The sequence below is a fragment of the Eucyclogobius newberryi genome, unplaced genomic scaffold (assembly GCF_026437365.1).
Source record: "Eucyclogobius newberryi isolate DKJ021-1_F unplaced genomic scaffold, fEucNew1.0.hap1 SCAF_2, whole genome shotgun sequence".
Classification (NCBI taxonomy): Eukaryota; Metazoa; Chordata; class Actinopteri; order Gobiiformes; family Gobiidae; genus Eucyclogobius; species Eucyclogobius newberryi.
This window is the reverse complement of record NW_027315834.1, coordinates 30,304,562-30,322,735: the sequence shown is the minus strand read 5'-3', so window position 1 is coordinate 30,322,735 and position 18,174 is coordinate 30,304,562. Positions and strand designations below refer to the sequence as shown.

Here is an 18,174-nt window from a genome sequence, read left to right as displayed (position 1 = left end):
GGTTTTATAATAGCCCCACACATGAAAAACAATTGAGGCTAAATGAAGACTGGTCCAGGTTGCAGGTCGAGGAGGAGCAGAAGTGGGTTTACTTATTACAGGACTGAAGCCTCCAGTAATTATCTGCAGATACAAGGGCCACTCCTTCAGCCAAACGAAAGGAGAGGAGTTCAAACAGGAAATCTATAAGTAGAAACAGTGTGGATTTAAATGAAAGGTTTCTTTGTAATACCACATGCAAGCTCAAATTTTACATTGAAAGCCTGAGATGAAGTAGAAAACAATGTTCACAGAATCTTTTATTTCATGTGTATGTGGCATTCGGGTGGTACTATAAATGTTTTAAACTAATTTAAATTAAATAAAAATAAAGAAAATAAAACCAACAACGCCACCGGGCTTACACCCGGAAAACTAACTAAAAGGACACACAGATTCGTTCTTGATTATACAGAGGCAGATTCCAGTTTCACATGTAATTTATTTAACAGGCTATTAATTTAATAAATACTTTAACACAGGCTTAGGTAACAACACAGTTCGTATCAGTTCTTTATGCGTGGATGTATAGTCTTTTAAGAGTCCAGTGGATCTGGACAACACAGGGCACAGACGTCCATATCAACAGAGGGCAAGGCAACGCCTCCAGCGCACACCGCCGCTCCAGAGAGTTTAGGTTACATCTGAAAAGAGACCTGGTTAACGCTAACCTGAACACTAGGCTACCGGTATATCACGCTCAGGACGTACCACGTTAGCTGCCCGGGACCACGCGTTGTGGGGCCATGACAGCGAGACCACAACAATCCCGAGTCAGCAGAGATCACATCGGAGCGTTAACAAAGCGGCGCCAGGTGACAGGCCACGGCACTAAACCACAGAAACCATTTTATGAGTAAAACTACACGATCAAATCGCATTAGCAAAAGGGACAACTACTACCTGGAGAGCGGAGGTACGTGGAGCAACACCCAGACCCAGGAAGTGCGTAGTTCAGAGGATAAATGACAAAACTGAACAACATTTTATTGGCCAACGGCCCTAATGATTAGCCAATAGGAAGTGGCATGGTCTGCCCGCAGGCCATACTGCCACATGTAGAGTAAACGTTTGGTTAAAAGTTACATTTTTGAAGGATTTTCTTTTTTTTAACCCAGCCTAATGTATGTAACTGTTGTATTTAAAGGTGCACTATGTAACTTTTATGGTTAAGTTGACTGCAAAGTGTAGTGTGGTGTGGGACGGGCAGCAGCGGGTTTGACTTTGGCTCTCATTTGCTGCATGTCATTCTCCAGTCTCATTCCCCTTTGCTCTGTCCTGTTGAATAAAGCCGATGGGCCAAAAGATCCTTTGAAGAAATCATGACAGTAATTCATCCCCTGAATTAAGACGGTTTATCCGGCCCACTTATAGATGAAAGGGAAAAAATTAGGATATTGTTTTAGTTGGATTTGTTTAGAGATTCAAATCTACTTAAGTAGCATTTTGTGAGACAAATAAAGTTTCTTTTATCTTATAATGAAGTACTTTGTGGACTAAAGAAGGTTTGTTTTGGATGTCACTCAGAGGTGGAGAAATTAGGATTTATACCTGCAAACTATACTTCTGGGTGACGTTTTGCCAATTTGTCTATTCTTTATACTTTGATGAGAATGTTGACGGTGCTGTGTGGATTCTACTCTACCTAAACTGGGACTGGATCAAACCAAACTGAAAGATTGAAGCTTGTGGAGATGAGCCATTTCTAAACTGTGTCGTGTGGACATTTGAAATGCACTGCCACAATAACAAGACAAAGACACACACAACCTTAATAGTCTAGACCAATGTAAGTTTGTGATAGCCCAAAACGACTGGTGAACTGAGGAACATTTCTTTCTCTAGCCATGAGACTGCACTGGGCTGTGGGATCTGGAATGAAAAAATAAGTCAATATATAAGAAAAAATAAGCAAATGCACATGTTTTTTTTCCTCGAAATGTTGTTATTTTCTTCTTGTGAATTTACATGCTTAAAATCTCATGAATGTTGTTTTTTCCACAGAAATTTGCTACATTTCGAGCAGATTTGCGTGTTTGAACAAAAAAAATATGCTATTTTGCTTTTTATTCCCCATCTCTTAAGGGGCCCCAATCCGGCTGTACTAACTGACTAATGCTACAATTGTAAACTCCATTCAACACTGACTTAGATCCTCTTCCACTCAATTTCTACAATGCAAAAGTCATGCAACCAATCGAAAAACAACACAACAGTTAAGTTGGCTACAGGTCTAACTTTATTTACATTTGCACGGCTGCTTTTCAGAAACACTTATAATCCATAGCACATTAAACAGTTTACCGTTATAAGCCAGCAAGTCTTGTAGAACAGGACCAACACGCAGCAGTGCTTAAGGCAGAGGAGACTATAGGAAACATGGAGTTTAATAAAGGTACAGCACATGGGCCGTTTGTGAGGGCCGCAGTGGGCTTTACTGGACACATTCCACTGAAGATACTGGACACAGATTGTGCTTTTTTTGGTTCAGACGAGAGGCACAAAAACAGACTCGGACCTTCAGGACGGCACAAGCGAAAGGAAATGAACTTGGCTGAAATCAGGTACAGAATTGTGTTGATACAATACACATTTTAACTTTTATTATAACCGACATAGAACCATATGCATTGTAAATTGCACGTCGACCTGAACAATGTGAAAACTATAAATAAAAGTGTTGCTAGTCTTGCTTTTCAATGGCAAACAAACTCTTTTCTTCCACTCCCACAAGATTGAATGATTCTGATCAAATAAAACGTCAGGAAATGGGGAACAGATAGTTTTATGCTAGTTTAATTCATAGTTTAATTCACTTTTTTGTTGTCGTGAAGAACATGAAAATAGCAGGTCAAGCTATAGGTTATAAAGCCATTCCAAAGTTCAAGTACTTCACAACAATAGCATAGTTTATAGAGACAGGCACTGACAGATCTAGCTTTTGTCTAAGACCGCGAGGAGCTAATGCGAGAGCCTCATTTGCATCTGTTGGATTCCGCTGAGAACAATTACACACCTGGGACTTCCTTTCACACTCCGCGTCGACAGGAGTCAGTGCAGTTTGTTGTTTGACTCTGGTCGGTGAGGTCTGGTGAGGTTGCACAGTTCTCGTGCAACCTCCAAATCGTACAGAACACGGGAGGTTAGCAGGTTGGCAAAGAAAGAAAGTCCTGGTGCGTTTCCTCTTGGTGTTTGTGTGTGATCCCACTGAGAAGTCCTTGTCCTCTTCTTATGTTCATGGAAATAAACAGTCCGATGTTTGTGAGATATATATTTACAGCACAGGGTTCCCAGAAATCCAGCTTTAGTCACATTAATGTCTTGTATTTTACACGTGACTGATACTTTACTGAAGTTTAGTAAATTGTTTTGTAGGGTAATATTATGTTGGACACCAAATCTTAAAATATGATATAAAAGAATAAATATTTTGCTATTCAAACAAGCAGCAGGCAGGTCTTTTGTGTCCATTTCAACAGGGAGAGAATACATATTGTGTAGAAAATTATTAAACAAACTATATTTAAGGAAACCAAGCTGTACAGTTTTTTTTTCTTTCGAACAAATAATATGATTGGAAACATTTGTCAGAGTGACTAAAAATAGCACTTCTGGCATGTTTTTGATGAGTGAATGGCATTGATAAAAATAAATAATTAAATAATGCATTTTCTCGTCTTCTAAAGTGCTTTTAGGGACATTTTGGACACTTTTTGGTCAGCCTTAGCGACCATCTGCTATCACCGACCACATGAAGTGTCTTGGCCAAGGACACAATGGCAGTGTGCACCAGATCATAGCAAACGATTAAAGGTGATCGCACACTGTTGGCTTCGTATTATAACGTGACTAAATGCTCTCAAAACAGTTTTAAATAAACTGCTTAAAGGTGCAAAATGTACTTTTTCTTGTCTTGATAGATGTTTAATGCCTTAGCATGGAACATTTCAGGCAAAGCTATAACATCTCCATTGGGACAAGCAACATTGTGCCCCTTTAATTGAGTTTGATGCACATTTGCTTGGAATACTTTGGTGCGTTGTCGTGTTTCTCAGCTCTCCTTTGATAAACAAAACCTCAAAGTCAAGTTTCTCCTTGAATCCGGTCCACTGTCCTCAACTCACAGTTCAGAGTTTAAAAAAACATGTTTATGGTGAGGTTCAGTCCACTCTGTGTTCACCCAGAGTTCATGTGAGGGAGGCTATCAGCAGAGTCAGAAAGGAGCGCTATCAAATCCAACCCATTATGTTTGAGCACTACAAGAACTGAGCTTGTATTCAGTCTCAAATCACATAAAGTTATATCAGAAAATAAAGCCATGTAAAAAAATAATGAAAATGACTGAATAATCTAAGAAATACTACAAATTTGATAACACAAGTGTTTACTGGAAACCGCTCTTATGATACATTTAATTGATTTATTTTCTGTTCATAGGTCCTTTACCATTTTAATTAAAATGTTTCATAGATTAATTTCTTTATTGCCTTTGCTCCTGACCACCACTTTGATACAGGAATGAATGTAAAGTCCATAATGAATAAAAGTCCCATAATAAGGCTGCTACTGTATCAGACCAGACACAGACAATAAACACTCTCTATGCATATGCCCTAAACAAAGCTATATTTTACACTTATATTTTACTAGAATTGTGATTGCCATTTTGTGCCGATCAATCACACTCTGATTAACACATTCAACAAGGTGGATCAAATGCATGGACAGCATTGAAACACACACCTTTGGGCTGCAGCATGTACCAGCAATTAGGCAGCAGAAGTAAAGGAAAGGGAAATTACAATTGCAAAGGAAAACCTGGTCTACCCTTACGATAATTACCCTACGAGAAATGGCTTTTGTTCAGCGTTTTTACGCAGCTTTTCTTTTTCACACCCACTACACCTATGAGTCAACCTCGGTCCGCTCTGAGCGAGTGATTTACCTGTCGATTGAGGTGTAAACTCCCAAAAGAAGCAGCTCATTGTAAGAAACCATCATGAAATTTGGGACTACAAAAACCCTGATACAATAACAGCCCTGTCCTGGTTTGTTTAGTGGGAACCCTGCAGTGTCTCTTCTCGCCTCAGTCCTAGCTGCTGATCTTGGTGAGCATCTTGTTGATGGCCTGTTTGACGTGCGTGGTGGAGCTGCGTCTCCGCGCCTTTCCCTGCACCGCTTTGCGCCTCCTCACTTCTCTGCAGAGCTCGTGGAAGGCCTCCGTCACCCCGCCACTGACATCCGCGCACGCCGAGCACTCATAAAAGGCGCACGCCATCTCCGAGGCCAGCCGCTCGCCCTCTTCCGTGCTGACCTGCCGTATGTGGTCCAGGTCAGACTTGTTGGCCACTAAAACCAGCGGGACGTTCTTGGGTTTTTTGACCTCCTCTAAAAGGGTTCGGATGGGCGCCACCTCCTCGAAGCTGCCCCGGTCTGTGATGTCGTACACCAGGATGAAGCCGTCGCCCCAGCGCATGTGGCCCTCCTTCTGCTGAATGTCCTCCTGGAACATATGGGCAAGACAAATAAGACAATGTAACCAAGGTCCAAGATGATGATATGTCACTATGTAAATAACATAAAGGGCATTTTTTTCTGCTCAGAGGTCCCGTTTATCATTTGCCTGGAACGCACCAAGAGAACCAGGCAAAATGAATGGAACGGAGCAAGGGTTCTCAAACTGGGGTGCAGATACTACAGCTGACGATGGGGTCTCTTCTAATGGTGCACATCAGAAACTAGTGTTGGTTCCTCACACCCGTTTTCGGACCAGAGGAGACAGATTCTTCCAGGCTGTTGCCCCCAGACTCTGGAACGATCTTCCGTTCTCCCTAGGGTCACTGGACTCAGTTATTGCTTTTAAGGGTCAGCTTAAAACCTTTTTATTTAGTCAAGACTTTTAATTGCTTTTGTTTCACGGACTGATTTGACTGTATATTGTTGTATATGTATTGCTCGCTGTAAGTTTTTTGTGTTTTTATTGTTTGATTCTGTGTTTTGTGAAGCACTTTGTGACTTCTGTCTATGAAAGGTGATATACAAATAAAATTTACTTACTTACTTACTTACTTACAAGAGGCTTGGAGTTGCATAATGTTTTATTTTTACAATATATTGTTTCACAACTAAGTAAGGTTTAGGAAGAGTTCCTTTGGTCAGTAGCTATAGGACAGGTTAGCTAACCAGGTTTCACGCATATAGACCAGGTTTATTCTTGGTTAATTCTTGGTTATTGTAATATTGTATATACTGTAGTCTTGCTTTAGTTCCAAGAATGTAGTTGACTAGAAATTGAATAAATTCTTGGTTGACTAAAGACATGCTCTATCAATTAGTCGACTAAAATGGGAATAGTGTGGTACTGCAAAAGCTCTCAATTATTTCTATGATTTGACCATGAGTATGTGGCCAAGCTGACAAGACCACGAGGCTACAGAAAATCACACAATTACAAACATTTAAATAGACAACTTCTAGTAAATAGTGTATCATCGTATTAAACTCAAAATTCTCTCCTAAATCTCAAGACAGCTCACAACATGCCTTCTGTGGTGGATAAACTGTCAATGAGAACTGTCAATCAAGACACTATTGACTATTTAACTAATGGTCTACAGCCCTTCATTAGTGCTAGTTTAGTCCTCAAATTTGGACCTGGTTTATCCTGGCATAGATCATGTTTTATTCCTGGTTCATCAAGTCCTGGTTTAATCATTTTGTTTAATCCTTTTACTGTCGATGTAAATAAGAAAGCAATGAAGTTGAGTCAATTTAATCTTAATATCTGGTTTAATCCATAATGTTGACCTTTTTAACCTGATTTTTAAAACGATGTTAGTCCTGATTTAGACTGATTTATGTTTCATGCTGTGATGGTCATGACCGCGGCAGAATGATTCTAACCATGAGGTAATTGTAGTGTGAGAGTCAAAGTCAGTCGATCTAAATGTGTTCAGACTCGGGGCGTGTTTGAGCTAATCATATGGAGACACGTGTAATTTGGCTCACCTGTCCTGCTGTGTCCAGGATCTCCATGGTAACCACCTCATCGTCAATGTTGGCCTGATGCCGATACGTGGACTCTATAAGACACAGGGGGACTTGTTACTTTTGAATCATCTTTATGCAAATAATAGGCCTATAAAATAACCGAACATGTCACGATTTATGTTTTCCGTTGATTTGTTCAGACACAAACATAAACTACACATTCACTGAGATGCAGTCGATTTAATGATTTTGTTTAAACAATAATTTAAGTTGCTCAGAGAAAAGTTATGGTTTCGAGATCAGCAACGCAAAGTTCAAACAGCATTAAAGTGACAAATAAACACTTTTCCCTTTTCCTGTATAGTTTGCCCTTCAAGATAATCTCTTAAAGGCGTACTGTGTCACTATTCTGGAGGAGGGTCTGCCACCTGCTCGTCTCCACGGAAATGATATTGCTTTTCTGGAATGTTCCACAGTATGGCATTGGACTTATTTGCATTTGTTAAATTGAAAGTGTATAAGTGCTGAAAAAGACCTTGAAAAACCATCCATTCTTAGTGTGACTGAGCTCGCCTTTCAACAGATCTGATCTGTAACTTGGCCTGGTGGGGTCATCAGGTTGTTTCCATGGAGATACAGTTAATGCCATACTGTGGAACTTCACAGGCAAAGCAATAAGATGTCCATGGAGACAAGCATGTGACGGAAAAGTTAAATGTCAGGTCGGATGGACATGTTTTAAATTTAAATTAATGAAAAATGGTTTACAAAGGATTAAAACATGTGTGAAAAAATCATATGAAAACACTGTTAAAACAGAAGACCTTGGAGCATCTTTAGGAATTTGTCCTTCATTCAGATAAATTGTGCAAAAACACATGATTTCAGTAGCAGCTTATTGAAATAAAAGCATGATGTGGAATAGTATTTGTCACAAGGTCAGTCCCGGCATGTGCCTTTCAAATAGAACAATAGTTTTCTTTGTCCGCTCCTCCGTTAACCCATTATGTAACATTTGTGCGCCAGGTGATGCTGTGCGTTTCCTTCCTCGTTGCTAAGCTCAAAGACCCATGTGACCGGAGCTTTTCCTTTTGTAAAACACACAAGTCTAAACTGTGGCTCCAAATTGAGTCCAACACTAAAGGGATTTGTTATAATTTGGGTCTTGTCCTGGATTGTTGGCGCAGTGTGCATCATTCATGTTTTTGGTAATGGCCTTCTTTCCTGTTGCCAGGGTTATACTTCAAAGATCTCCTCTGATTGTGTCCACGGCAGGAGTTTTGAGGCCCAAATACACAGTGGGATGAAGATGTCAACAACAGTCTGCAGGGTTTTATTGATCTCAATCCAATATTCTTGAGCAACAGGACAGTCCCAAAAACATGGTGAGCACTTCGATATGGTGTTATGACAAACCTGATATTTTTACAACGAAATTATTTCCAAACATGTGATTTTGTGCTCCTCCATTTGATTTTATATATATTTTCTCATTCTTTGTCTGTCAAAACAAAATTACCCTTGCTTTCCCATTAATTTTTTTATTCATAAAAGTTTAGTTACTATTCCCCTTGAAACTTTGTATATGCCTTAATAAGTCAAATAATGGTCATTGTTTTGTTTAGTTTCAGGCAGAACCTTTTCAAATATAAAGACAACTGGCATTGCAAACCAGAATGTGCATTTTACAAACATTATCTAGGAAATTTCAAATACGTTGCAGTGTAAAATGTATAATCTCTAAAAATGCAAAAAAAAATGCTCTTCTAACTCACGTCTTGTCTGCACACATTCTGAGAGGACACTTTATTCCATTTCAAGCCCATAGTGTGGAATTAATAAAAAGGAACAAGAAAGCTCTTCCACGAATGACCGATACATCCTGTTCTGTCAAGATATTCTTAATCTAAATGTGATTTGATCATTTCTGAGGACAGGGAGGCACACAATCCCCCAAAGGCATATGATTTTGATAAAAGTCTTAGAATTCAAAGTCAAAGGGATAAAAATAAACTCCCAATTTCACGGACAGTCCACCTCTATCTCCCTCCACTATACTCTGGTTATTCATGTAGCAACAATCAATATTCAAGCAAACAGAGAAGAAAAGAAAGCTTTTTGATAAATAACACTTCATTTAGTATCAAGTAGAATCAAGGATTTGTATAATTCAGAAAGTTTGATTTGATAAAGCTGATCATTTACAAATCTAGGGCAACGGTGGCTTATGAGACAATGTGAATGAAAGTGAGTAACAGTGAATAATCACAAAATTCTTCTTCTTACAATAATTGTAGCACTAACATTTGATATTGTGTCATCCCCAGTGTTAAAGCAAAATACATAGCTAAAATATAAAAATGTCTTTGCATCTGATCTCAAAATGTCTAGGGACAAATCCAGATGCTAAAACAGTAATGAGCCACGTCCATCGTCACAATGTCTTCTCCTCAGGTCAAACAGAAACGAGTCCCTCACGGTGAAGAGAATGTCAGGAGAATGTCAGGAGAATGTCTGTGCAGTTTAAAACAGCAGCACTTCAGGCACAAGCTCCATCTCTGAGGAGCAAACTGTGACTCCAGGGATCAAGAGACGTCTGTCACAACTGTGTTTGCTGCTATGAGCTGTATTATGTCACAATAAATATTGTATTGAATCATTTATTTATTTCAGGGACATATTAATAACCTTTTCTGTAAATATGCCAGAATTAGCCAAGAGGCAATTTTTCATTGTTCAATAAATCAAAGTAATATTGTATATTCCCTTTAATTGCATTAGTAGGGACCTTTTTCTTATTTTCTTTCTATACTTTTGAGTTTTACCTATTTATTTATTGCAGCTTGTGTTATGTTTAGTTTGGAAACAGGTTTACTGGGATTATCATGCTTTAGTGTAATTGTGTCAGTGGTAGAAAGTGGTCTTCAACGTTGGCATTTATTACACGTTTTACAGCAATATATATAGATCAATGCAAAGGATTGTATTTATTTATTATTCTTTAAATGCAGATGTATATGTTACTTTTAAAGCTTTGGCTTGAAATAAATGAACTTGCAATCTAAATTAAGATAAAATCCTTCTGGTCATTATATTTCGGGGCGATTTAGGGGCAGGGTTTAACACATGGAGAACATTTTGACTATAAAGATAATGAATAGTGCATGAATTTGTAAAATGACTTCAGGTATTTGGATTGGAATCGTAAATGAATAAGATAAATATAGGGCTGATCGGAATAATCACTGACTGTTTTGACAATAATTATATTACAGAGCATAAACCGACTATAACACTTTTTATAATTTTAAATCAAAATGAGAAGAATAAATATTTTGGTATATTTGATCTTAAGCTGTTTTCTCTATCATTTTGAATAGTCGACGGATCAAATGAATGTATCGCTGAATATAGACAACTGATAAAATAATCATTAGAGAATCAGCGCTTTATTTTGAATCCAAAACGATTGCTCCATTCATCCATTATTTCTTGCACATTTTCAGAGGTTTTGAGAAAAAAGAAACCACACAGAAACTATTTGGCCTTAACTGGGACCCTAGAGTTTCCCCACCATCGAACTATACTCTGCATCTTGTTATGTCACTAACTTAAATCTCTCAGTTCTTTATTATAATTGAATATTATAATTGAATATTACACGTTCTCTACATGTTTGTAACCGCCACTCATCCGTCTATGTCCACTTCCTGAGGGCAGGTTGTGCCAAAGTGATGTACTATCCCTCCTCCCACTAAAATGACTGAACACGAACACATAAAAGCCGTTCATAATTCACTGGGACCTCATTACCAGAGCGTGTTTTGGCTGAAGGCCCAAAGAGAAGTGGCACCACAAACACAGCCAGGAAAGAACAGCGTGTTTTGTTTTGATGCCTACAGTCTCTGGGAACATGCTTTTCCTTTATAATAAATGGAATTCCAGTGCACTGAATGTTTTAAACCGAATATTGAATGCATAATGTATAAGGTATATACCCTTTTTTAATCCAAAGAATGCTTGCTCGAAGTTTGATAAGCAATGGAATATAAAGTAAAAATATACCAAACAAAACGTAACATTTAATTTCTCATTCAGTTGTATTGGCTTCTTTCTTTCTATGGGGTCATAACTCTATCAAAGCAAAGGGGTCAGGGCTGGGCCAAATATCGTAAGATCAATCCTGTGGCAGTAATAACGTGCTGTGAAGAGGAGTTGTGGCTTTCTGCTGATAGCTGTGATGCGCAGGGGGGAAGCGAGACTGGGTCCGTCGTTTAAGATACAAAAGCTTTAAGATACATAAGGTGGAGGCGTCGTAAAAGATACATACGCTCAGCACAGATGAGTGTAGAGGCAGATAGCGCGCTGACGTCTAGGGACGGTCAAACATGGGAAAAAATCAATCCAAAAGCGATGTGCCCATCCCGGAGACGCCTGTCATGCTAGCAATGTCAAATAGATATGGGAAAGAGTGTCTGGAGTGTCTGCCAGTGTTTCCATCGGGCGGATCACTGAGCACGGACAAAAATGTATGATTCGTGTCAGCAAAATTATTAAAGTCAAATTGAATGAATAGAAATTAAGGTTTTGGGATTTCTCTCATGTCTTTGTGATTTTAATGTTTTTTTTTGTCCTGTTGTGTGAAGCACTTTGAATTGCTTTGTGTAAGAATTGTGCTCTACAAATAAACTTGCCTTGCACGTGTTTCTGCAGACAATAGTAATGCGCACGTGTTTCTGCCAATAGCGGTATCGCGCACGTGTTTTCATTCCAAACTAATTTCCCTGAGATTATTCGTTCTTTCAACACTAAATTTTAAACACTGCACTTTGTTATGTATACCTGACATCATCTATGTTTTTTGACATTTCTCTTAAAGGATTTTATTGGCTAGGACAGCGTAGCATAAAGCAGGGACAAGACTGGGGAAGGACATACCTCTTTTTTCCCATATCAACCAGCCTTTAAAGGAGTACTGCTTTATCCCATTTCATTCCATTTCATCCCAAACTTTATTCGATCCAGAGAGGACTAACCATGTCCTCTTTTAGGGAAATTAGTCTAGTACTTTCATTCGATACTTCATCAGCAGCAGTGAGGCGATCGCATATACAGCATTACACTTTACCGCTTTACTCTAGGTCTTATGTGGCTAATTAGACTTCACAAAAACACCACTTTACCATCAATAGCCTAATTACAGTTGTAATGAATGCTAAACAACACTTGAATCTTGTATGTAGACGGCTCATTGCAGCCTTCACTCTGCATTTAAAACCATGCACTTAGCTGCTCTCATAACAGGGTCTTCATTACAGTCGAGCGCTGTGATTGGTCAGACAAAGCCCTTAGCGGAGTATCTTGAGTTATCTATTGTGATGCGATGTTTCTGGCTCTTGGTAACCATCTGCCCCTAATGACATGTTGTTGCTATAGCTCTTGAACAGCATTAACACAGCGCTGTCTATAGTAAAATGTCATTCTCATGGTATGTGTGGAGATGAATGGAGCATTTTCCATAGGTCAGTGTGGCATTATTAGCTGTAGGTGCAAACTGTAAGTGGCTGTTCTACTAATTAAATCTGCACGTGGTGGGGTTGGTATGGAAAGTATGGTATGTGCAGCTCCTGGAGAAGTTCGCTTTTTCCATTGCAAGACTGCTGTAAACTGTATAGAGGCAGAGTAAAAGGTTACTTTAAAGAAGAAAGAAATGCTGATAGTGATCATCGAGGTTCAAAACTAAAACTATGAGTCAAAGTAGAACGATTTTTAGAAGAAACAGCAACGTATTAATATGATTTAAAAAAAATATTAATAGAAAAACAATATGTAAATCATTGAATAGGTCACAAAGTCAAAGAGAATATCTGTTAAGAGTTTTCACATGTCGCAGATTTTAATTGAATATATATTTTCTTGAGAGGGCAGTTCAAATTGCTCTTCTTTCTTCTCATTCATTTTTTAGTATGTTTCACTGAAAAAACTGTAAAAAAAAAATCCCCACAATATTGTTAGGCTAGAACTTGAAATTAAGACAGGCAATAATTGGATTTCAAGTAGATATAGTTGTAGTGTAGTATCATAAATAACATCTATACAGACACAAACATGCTGCGCAAATACAAAAACATGACGTTCACCTTCACAGTTACCATTGTGAGCAAAATATAAATTGACAAAGAGATTAGGGCACTCAACAACAACAACAACAACAACAACACTGTGTAGCATTGAGGTTCTTTCCAGTAAACATTTAAGCAGTTCTGAGAGCAAACATGTACACAGACATGTACACAGACATGTACACAGACATGTACACAGACATGTACACAAACATGTACACAGACATGTACACAGACATGTACACAGACATGTACACAGACATGTACACAAACATGTACACAGACATGTACACAGACATGTACACAGACATGTACACAAACATGTACACAGACATGTACACAAACATGTACACAGACATGTACACAGACATGTACATGTACACAAACATGTACAAAGACATGTACACAGACATGTACACAAACATGTACACAGACATGTACACAAACATGTACACATACATGTACACAGACATGTACACAAACATGTACACAAACATGTACACAGACATGTACACAGACATGTACACAGACATGTACACAAACATGTACACAAACATGTACACATACATGTACACATACACATGTACACAGACATGTACACAGACATGTACACAAACATGTACACAGACATGTACACAGACATGTACACAAACATGTACACAGACATGTACACAGACATGTACACAGACATGTACACAAACATGTACACAAACATGTACACAAACATGTACACAGACATGTACACAGACATGTACACAAACATGTACACAGACATGTACACAGACATGTACACAAACATGTACACAGACATGTACACAGACATGTACACAAACATGTACACAAACATGTACACAGACATGTACACAGACATGTACACAAACATGTACACAGACATGTACACAGACATGTACACAGACATGTACACAAACATGTACACAGACATGTACACAGACATGTACACAAACATGTACACATACATGTACACAGACATGTACACAGACATGTACACAGACATGTAAATAAACATGTACACAGACATGTACACAGACATGTACACAAACATGTACACAGACATGTACACAGACATGTACACAGACATGTACACAGACATGTACACAAACATGTACACAGACATGTACACAGACTTGTACACAAACATGTACACAAACATGTACACAGACATGTACACAAACATGTACACAGACATGTACACAGACATGTACACAGACATGTACACAAACATGTACACAGACATGTACACAAACATGTACACAGACATGTACATGTACACAAACATGTACACAGACATGTACACAGACATGTACACAAACATGTACACAAACATGTACACAAACATGTACACAAACATGTACACAGACATGTACACAGACATGTACACAGACATGTACACAGACATGTACACAAACATGTACACAGACATGTACACAGACATGTACACAGACATGTACACAAACATGTACACAGACATGTACACAGACATGTACACAGACATGTACACAAACATGTACACAGACATGTACACAGACATGTACACAGACATGTACACAGACATGTACACAAACATGTACACAGACATGTACACAGACATGTACACAGACATGTACACAGACATGTACACAGACATGTACACAGACAGACAGTTTAATTAAATGGAAGCGCTGCTCTTTATCATCGCCACAGCCTTGTTTTTGGATGTAAACGGACAAAATACAGTTTGTCTTGTCAAGAATTGTACCTGTATCAACAAAATAACTGTATATGGCCCTTCCAGCTGTTGACTGAAGAATTTAATTTTTTTTTAGATTCTTTCATCTTCGTCGTTGAAGCTCAACAGCCTTTTGTGTTCCAAATGCATTACCAAGATCGATTTCAACAGAGAAAGATTTGACTTGAACAAAAAGCTCACAGCATTTTAGGTCTAAAGGGAAATGAAAACAAACATGTACTTCAAGGAGCAAGTGGCCATGCAATTGTCAATTCAATAAAAAGAAAGATTGATTTAGGGAATGTTCACTTAGGGAATTGTCTTAATTGAGTTGGGTGTCCAGATACAGGGTTTAACAGTGGAACAGAAGAAGGACATTGTATTGACTTAATGCTGTACAACATAAGAGCAATTATGCCAATACTCGTGCGCACACTGTAGGAAAATAATAGGTTGATGGTTGTTAGTCAAACAACCATCAAACTATAGATCTATATCAATTTGCATTGATATTTTAATTTGCATTGATACTTGAAAAAAGTTTATAAAAGGTCTTATAAACTATAAGGAAAACTTCATAGTTCATTTAATTTCAAATTTCATATTCCTGCCTTTTCTGCATGAATTAAATCCAAGTACTCAAAGAAAATAAATGAATGAATGAATTGTTTTCTGCACATCTTCTTAAACACTGATGCAATTAAGTGCACTTTTCATCCACTAACTGCTGCTGCACATGCACAACTTCATTCATCTGTGATACAAATAAACAGTTTTATCTAAACTGCCGGGCTTCACTTTGTCAAGCACAAATTACCCATAAGTCTTAATATAGATTTCAATCCCATCCACTCACTCTAGTCCATCTGACTCTTGAACTGGGACAGTTTCTGCCTCAGTCATGTTTGAAAAACACAAACTGGATCAAGCATGAGAGAAAATACAGACTGGATTTCTATGAAAACAGTGGATTCTTATGGAGCAGCAGAACAGACTTAGTAAAGACACTTTTGACGGTCAGAGATTTAATGGTAGAAAAAACTGCTTTTCACTAAATTTTTCTGTGTCTTCACCATTAACATGGTTATAAAGGAATTTAATTAAAGTCACATTTTTGTTTTGGGGAAGGAGGGTCTGGAGGGTCTGGGAGAAAATCAGACATAATTTCATGTTTCTGATGAAGTTTAGATCTACATTTCATCACTCCCATTGAACCAACCCCTGCTCACTCCTCTTGTACAAACTCCTGCTCACTCCTCTTGTACAAACTCCTGCTCACTCCTCTTGTACAAACCCCTGCTCACTCCTCTTGTACAAACCCCTGCTCACTCCTCTTGTACAAACTCCTGCTCACTCCCATTGAACCAACCCCTGCTCACTCCTCTTGTACAAACTCCTGCTCACTCCTCTTGTACAAACTCCTGCTCACTCCTCTTGTACAAACCCCTGCTCACTCCTCTTGTACAAACCCCTGCTCACTCCTCTTGTACAAACCCCTGCTCACTCCTCTTGTACAAACCCCTGCTCACTCCTCTTGTACAAACTCCTGCTCACTCCTCTTGTACAAACCCCTGCTCACTCCTCTTGTACAAACTCCTGCTCACTCCTCTTGTACAAACCCCTGCTCACTCCTCTTGTACAAACCCCTGCTCACTCCTCTTGTACAAACTCCTGCTCACTCCTCTTGTACAAACCCCTGCTCACTCCTCTTGTACAAACCCCTGCTCACTCCTCTTGTACAAACTCCTGCTCACTCCTCTTGTACAAACTCCTGCTCACTCCTCGTGTACAAACCCCTGCTCACTCCTCTTGTACAAACTCCTGCTCACTCCTCTTGTACAAACTCCTGCTCACTCCTCTTGTACAAACTCCTGCTCACTCCTCTTGTACAAACTCCTGCTCACTCCTCTTGTACAAACTCCTGCTCACTCCTCTTGTACAAACCCCTGCTCACTCCTCTTGTACAAACCCCTGCTCACTCCTCTTGTACAAACTCCTGCTCACTCCTCTTGTACAAACTCCTGCTCACTCCTCTTGTACAAACCCCTGCTCACTCCTCTTGTACAAACTCCTGCTCACTCCTCTTGTACAAACTCCTGCTCACTCCTCTTGTACAAACCCCTGCTCACTCCTCTTGTACAAACTCCTGCTCACTCCTCTTGTACAAACCCCTGCTCACTCCTCTTGTACAAACTCCTGCTCACTCCTCTTGTACAAACCCCTGCTCACTCCTCTTGTACAAACCCCTGCTCACTCCTCTTGTACAAACCCCTGCTCACTCCTCTTGTACAAACCCCTGCTCACTCCTCTTGTACAAACCCCTGCTCACTCCTCTTGTACAAACTCCTGCTCACTCCTCTCGTACAAACTCCTGCTCACTCCTCTTGTACAAACTCCTGCTCACTCCTCTTGTACAAACCCCTGCTCACTCCTCTTGTACAAACCCCTGCTCACTCCTCTTGTACAAACTCCTGCTCACTCCTCTTGTACAAACCCCTGCTCACTCCTCTTGTACAAACTTCTGCTCACTCCTCTTGTACAAACTCCTGCTCACTCCTCTTGTACAAACCCCTGCTCACTCCTCTTGTACAAACCCCTGCTCACTCCTCTTGTACAAACCCCTGCTCACTCCTCTTGTACAAACTCCTGCTCACTCCTCTTGTACAAACTCCTGCTCACTCCTCTTGTACAAACTCCTGCTCACTCCTCTTGTACAAACTCCTGCTCACTCCTCTTGTACAAACCCCTGCTCACTCCTCTTGTACAAACTCCTGCTCACTCCTCTTGTACAAACTCCTGCTCACTCCTCGTGTACAAACCCCTGCTCACTCCTCTTGTACAAACTCCTGCTCACTCCTCTTGTACAAACCCCTGCTCACTCCTCTTGTACAAACTCCTGCTCACTCCTCTTGTACAAACTCCTGCTCACTCCTCTTGTACAAACTCCTGCTCACTCCTCTTGTACAAACCCCTGCTCACTCCTCTTGTACAAACTCCTGCTCACTCCTCTTGTACAAACTCCTGCTCACTCCTCGTGTACAAACCCCTGCTCACTCCTCTTGTACAAACTCCTGCTCACTCCTCTTGTACAAACCCCTGCTCACTCCTCTTGTACAAACTCCTGCTCACTCCTCTTGTACAAACTCCTGCTCACTCTTCTTGTACAAACTCCTGCTCACTCCTCTTGTACAAACCCCTGCTCACTCCTCGTGTACAAACCCCTGCTCACTCCTCTTGTACAAACTCCTGCTCACTCCTCTTGTACAAACTTCTGCTCACTCCTCTTGTACAAACTCC

General features: G+C 39.6%; 1 protein-coding gene across 1 annotated transcript in view; it reads right to left on the bottom strand.

Moving 5' to 3' along the window:
* Positions 1-5,029: 5,029 nt before the first annotated feature.
* Positions 5,030-18,174, bottom strand: part of rerg (RAS-like, estrogen-regulated, growth inhibitor) — a 71,082-nt gene continuing 57,937 nt past the window's right edge. The window contains exons 4-5 of the mRNA XM_072454983.1: positions 7,048-7,121; positions 5,030-5,542 (exon numbers count right to left, since the gene is read on the bottom strand). Coding sequence (XP_072311084.1) covers positions 5,132-5,542; positions 7,048-7,121 — 485 coding nt within the window. The 3' untranslated portion in view covers positions 5,030-5,131. The remainder of the gene's footprint in view (positions 5,543-7,047; positions 7,122-18,174) is intronic.